At 53.1% G+C, this 5,262-nt stretch overlaps 1 protein-coding gene across 1 annotated transcript; it reads left to right on the top strand.

Moving 5' to 3' along the window:
• Window positions 1-4,115: 4,115 nt before the first annotated feature.
• LOC139604486 (olfactory receptor 14A16-like) lies at window positions 4,116-5,048 on the top strand. The gene has a single exon (XM_071455639.1). It carries the CDS (start codon window positions 4,116-4,118, stop codon window positions 5,046-5,048), a length of 933 nt encoding a protein of 310 aa, XP_071311740.1.
• The last annotated feature ends 214 nt before the right edge of the window (window positions 5,049-5,262 follow it).

The raw sequence follows: 5,262 nt of genomic DNA, 5'->3' as shown, positions 1-5,262 counted from the left end.
TCCTTAAGTTGATGTCTGTGTCTTTGGTAGTGACCCTGCCCACTGGAGAAACAGGGCCCCCTCTTGCCTAAGTGTTACCTGGCAAGGCAGAAACCCTCCCTCCAAAATTCCCCCCTTTCTCCTTGTTCCCCCCCTTCATACCCTGAGCATGATGTGCTTCATGGAGGCCAGGATTACACAAAAACCTCTCAAAGACTCAGAGTGAAAAGGAACATCCCGAGTACCTTAAAAACCTTGAGTATCTCAAAGCATTAGTGAGCCCCACGGAGTGTCAGTACAAAGCTCTCCAGGGACTTGTTAAAGCAGATAATTGGGGCCATGATTGCACAAACCTCTCACAGAGTCTGTATCAAAAGGAAAAAACAAAATACCTTAAAATGACTGAAGTATCTTGAAGCATTAATTACCTCAATGATTGTCATTACTGATTAAGGCTCTCAAGAGACTAATTAAAGCAGATAATTGGATGCTGCAACTACACAATCTTTCTCATAGAGTCTTTGGCAAAATGCAAGCACCAAGTAGCTTGAAATAACTGGAGTACCCTGAAGCATTAATGAGCCCCACTGAGTGTTGTTACTGACAAAGCCTCTCCAGGGACTAATTACAGCAGATAATTGGAGGCCAGGATTGCACAAACCTCTCAGAGACTCCAAGGCAAAAGCCAAAGCCCAAGTCCTTTGAAAAACCTGCAGTCCCTGCAGGGAGCATGAAGGAGCCCCCAGGGCCATTGCTGAGCAAGGCTCCCCAGGGACTCCTTGCAGCAGATCCTTGAGGCCACTGGGATGTGGGCTAGGGGGGGATGCTGAGGGCAGCACAAGGGGCTGACAGTGCCCAGCCTGGCTGGGGCTGTGCCAGGAGGCCCCAGGGCCTCAGCACAAGGTGTCTCCTCCCAGCCCTTGGTGGCACAGGCCCTGCTGTGCCCCAGGGCACCAAGACTTGGCTTCTCTTTGTCCCCACCTGTCATCACTGCCTGCAGTTCTCTGCTCTGCCTGGGGCCTGGGGACACTTGCTCAGTCGTGTCCCTCTCTGGGAGCCATTAAAAGTCCAAGAAAGTTTGGAGTTGGATTCTGCCTTGGAGTTCTGGAGAGATTTCTTCAGCTGCCTCTCAGGGACTGATGTCCAGGGCCTGAGCACAAAGCCCCAGAGGCTGATTAAAGTCCTTGTGCTGTGTCTGTGCTGCTGAGCTGGGCTGGGCTCCTGGCACAGAGGCAGCTCCTGGTCACCAAGAAGAGCTTCAAAAGCACATTTCTCTTGAGGAGCAGCTCTTGTGCCAGCCCAGCAGGGCTGGGGCACTGCCTGCAGCCAGCCCGGGCACAGCACAGAGGCACAGAGAGCTTCAATCAGTCAGGGCTGGGAAGGGGCTGAGAAGTGCCTGGGGCACAATCACTGCCAGCCCTTGGCACAGGAACCTCTGGCTGCAGGACAATGCAGCTGCAGCTCCTGGAGCCATCTCCTGCAGCTGGAACATGCCAATGCCTGCAGAGCCTGTGAGTACATTCTCTGCTTGTCTCTTGTGCAGAGCAGCCAGGGGTGCCCAGGGCTGTCCTGCAGAGCAGGGTCCTGCAGCCCAGGGCGCTGTGCTGGGGCAGGGACTCTGCTGCCTGCCAGGGACAGCTCTCAGCCAGCCCTGGCAGCTGCTCCCAGCGCTGGGCAGAAGCTCTGGGGGGAAGGAGCCGCCCTGAGCAGGGCAGGGGCTGCTGCTGAGAGGGGCTGGGTGGGGCAGGGCTGCTCCCAGCTCCAGACCAGCCTGGGCACAGCTCCGCAGGGCACCTCCCAAAGAAGGTAAGCCTGGGATTGCTGTAAAGATCAGGAGCTTTCCTGAGAGTGTTTTCCATTTCCTGCTTGGAGAAGGATGGGAACATTGGGGTGATGACAAAAAGATTTTTTTTATTTTATACAAATTTCATATATTTGTAGCTCTATAAACTACTATTACATAGTTATAAATCTATATTCCTTTTTTAGGTCTATTAAACTCTTAATGAACTCTATTACTATTATATACATCTGTAACTATAATCCTTTATTAACTTTATCATTTTCCCTAACCTTTTTCTTTGATTTTAGAAAAATAAGCTGATTGTCTAAATGCATTCCTGAAATACATATAGTATACAATACATATAGTATCCTGTAAAGTCTTATTATCAGGAAGAGGACCTACAAGAAGAACATTTTGTTTTTTGACCAGAATGTGAGCAGTCATAACAAAAAGTCAAGGCAAAGAAACCCTTGGACCTACTCCAATGGATTGACCCAGGGGCATGTAACTGGGGTAAGTGAATCTCCTATTGGATGTTCCTGTTAAATATCCTAATTAATCAACCTTAATAAATTGTTGAAATCAGGCCCTGGGTGTGCCCCATCCCCACTGGGACACCTGAAAGCTTCCAATTTATGTCTGGTTTTTACTTTACTGTTCTAACACTGTTGCAAGGGGTTTTTTGTTTTCTTTTTTGATTATAGACAACAAGGGGATGAGAGAAGCAGAACAGGAATTATAATCCAAGAATCCCAGGACATTCTGAGTTGAAAGGGACACACAGGATCATCAAAGGAATGTTTGATCGTTTACAGGGACTGCAGAACTGTAAATTAAGTTGATCAGTGTCTCTGCTGGGAGCCTCCCAAAGGGCCCTCAGCCACTCCTCAGCCCTGCACAGCAGCAGCATCACCTTTGCAGGGCCCAGCAGGGCTCTCCTGAGCTGCCCTTGCCCAGCTGCACACAGAGCCTGCCCCAGCCAGGGCCCTGCACACAGGCAGGTTTCTGTAGGGCCCCAGCCAGGGCACGCAGGCTGGGATGGGCTCTGTGAGCGCTGGCAGGGACAAGGCTCCTCTCAGGAGGGAATGTCCAGGCCCAGGGAGATGCTCAGGGAAGCAGAGGGGGCTGGAGAGAGCAGGGCTGGGGCAGGAGGGCACTGTTGGTGTGTGGGAGGTGCCGGGCACAGCTGGGCACGGGAACACTGTCCTGAGTGCCCGGCTGTCTCTGCCCTGCCCTCTCAGGCACAGCACCACAACATCTGCTCTTGCTTCTGCCCTGCCCTGACATTGGCACTGTTATCTGCTGCTCTCAGGGAGGCTCTGGCATCTGCAGCAGCTGAGTCAGGCACTGCCCTTGGCATTCCTGCCAGGCAGGGCTGTCCATGGCAATGGGGTGTCCAAGCTCCCCTGGAACCTGTGGGGCTGTGGGCAAAGCAGTCCATGGCAAAGGGGAATGAGCTGAGCCCCCTCCCTGAGATCCCATCATGGGCACAGCCAGGGATCTCCTTGCTGTGCCCTGCCAGGCTCTGAGCTGCCCTCCTGGGTGCAGATCTGTGCCAGAGCCTCTGGGAGTTCCCTGAATGTCCCACGGGGAAGGGCAGAGCTGCCACAGCTGAGGAAATGCTGCTGGGTTTGCCCAGGGAGCCGTGAGTGTCCTTGGCACAAGGGGGTGCTGAGACCTTGCCCAGAGACCTTGAGAGAGGGTGAGACATTCAGGGATCCCTCTGCTCTGGGCAGGGTCTGGTTTATCCCAGGGTGACCCAGGAGTGTGACTGGGCTCTGATTGCAGCCAAAGGTGCAAAGCCAGGGCAGTTGGGAACAAGCCCATCCAGCCCCTCACCTTCCCTGAGCCACAGGGAATCCTTTGCCTCTCCCATGTCTCAGTGGCAAACTCTGAGTGCAGCAGAAATGCTGGGGATTTCTGACCTCAGAGAGCCAGGAATGGTGTGTGGGTAGGAAAAATTCCTTAAACCAGCTCCTGCCATCCATGTCCTATAGAATTGGGAGTTCAGATGCTATCAAGCCTGTCTGCATTAGGAGTGATTCCCCTGACAAATCCTGAATATCCAGCATTGTTCCTCTGCCACATGGCCACAAACCCAGGGCAGTGGGGCAGGGATGGTTCTTCGAGAGCCCCCACGCACAGGCCTGGCTGCTCCTGGCACACTCAGCCAGCACAACTGGAGCTCAGGCAGGGACCTGGGTGAAGGTTTTCCCAGAGCAGGAACAAGGCTGGGTGAGTCCAAGCGGGGCAGTCTGCAGGGAATGGCCCAGGTTTGGCCCAAAGCAGCCTCTGCTGACTTGTCACTGTCCTTTCTCCATGAACAGGTGCCCATGTGCAGCCCCAGCAAATGTCCAACAGCAGCTGCATCAGGCACTTCCTCCTGCTGGCATTGGCAGACACACGGCAGCTGCAGCTCCTGCACTTCTGCCTCTTGCTGGGCATCTCCCTGGCTGCCCTCCTGGGCAACGGCCTCATCATCAGCGCCGTAGCCTGCGGCCACCACCTGCACACGCCCATGTTCTTCTTCCTGCTCAACCTGGCCCTCGCTGACCTGGGCTCCATCTGCACCACTGTCCCCAAAGCTATGCACAATTCCCTCTGGGACACCAGCAACATCTCCTACACTGGATGTGCTGCACAGCTCTTTTTCTTTGTGTTCTTTCTGTCAGCAGAGCTTTATCTGCTGACCATCATGTGCTACGACCGCTACGTGTCTATCTGCAAACCCCTGCACTACGGGACCCTCCTGGGCAGCAGAGCTTGTGCCCACATGGCAGCAGCTGCCTGGGCCAGTGCCTTTCTCAATGCTCTCATGCACACAGCCAGTACATTTTCCCTGCCCCTGTGCCATGGCAATGCCCTGGGCCAGTTCTTCTGTGAAATCCCACAGATCCTCAAGCTCTCCTGCTCAAACTCGAACCTCAGGGAATTTGGGCTACTTGTCTTTTCCATCTCTTTATCATTTGGCTGTTTTGTGTTCATTGTTTTCTCCTATGTGCAGATCTTCAGGGCTGTGCTGAGGATCCCCTCTGAGCAGGGACGGCACAAAGCCTTTTCCACCTGCCTCCCTCACCTGGCCGTGCTCTCCCTGTTCCTCAGCACAGTCATCTTTGCTCACCTGAAGCCCCCCTCCATGTCCTCCCCATCCCTGGATCTGTCCCTGTCAGTTCTGTACTCAGTGGTGCCTCCAGCCCTGAACCCCCTCATCTACAGCCTGAGGAACCAGGAGCTCAAGGCTGCAGTGGGGAGACTGAGGACTGGATGGTTTCAGAAACATTAAACTGCTGGCCAATTTCTGCAAATCACTTGTAATAAAAGTTACCTTTGATCATTCTTGTTCATTTAATTATGGAGGTTCTTTTCCTTTGTTTTAGTATTTTCATATTGTCCAAAAAGAAATGTCAATCTTTGTTCCATTTCTTATTTTGTTTTCCTCCACCTTCCCTGTGGCCACAGACTGTGTCTATGAGGGGCTGTGCTCTCAGTGGCTTTAA

The sequence above is a fragment of the Agelaius tricolor genome, unplaced genomic scaffold (assembly GCF_023055355.1).
Source record: "Agelaius tricolor isolate 1412-34295 unplaced genomic scaffold, bAgeTri1.0.p SCAF_51, whole genome shotgun sequence".
Lineage (NCBI taxonomy): Eukaryota > Metazoa > Chordata > Aves > Passeriformes > Icteridae > Agelaius > Agelaius tricolor.
This window is presented reverse-complemented; position numbering and strand designations above follow the sequence as displayed.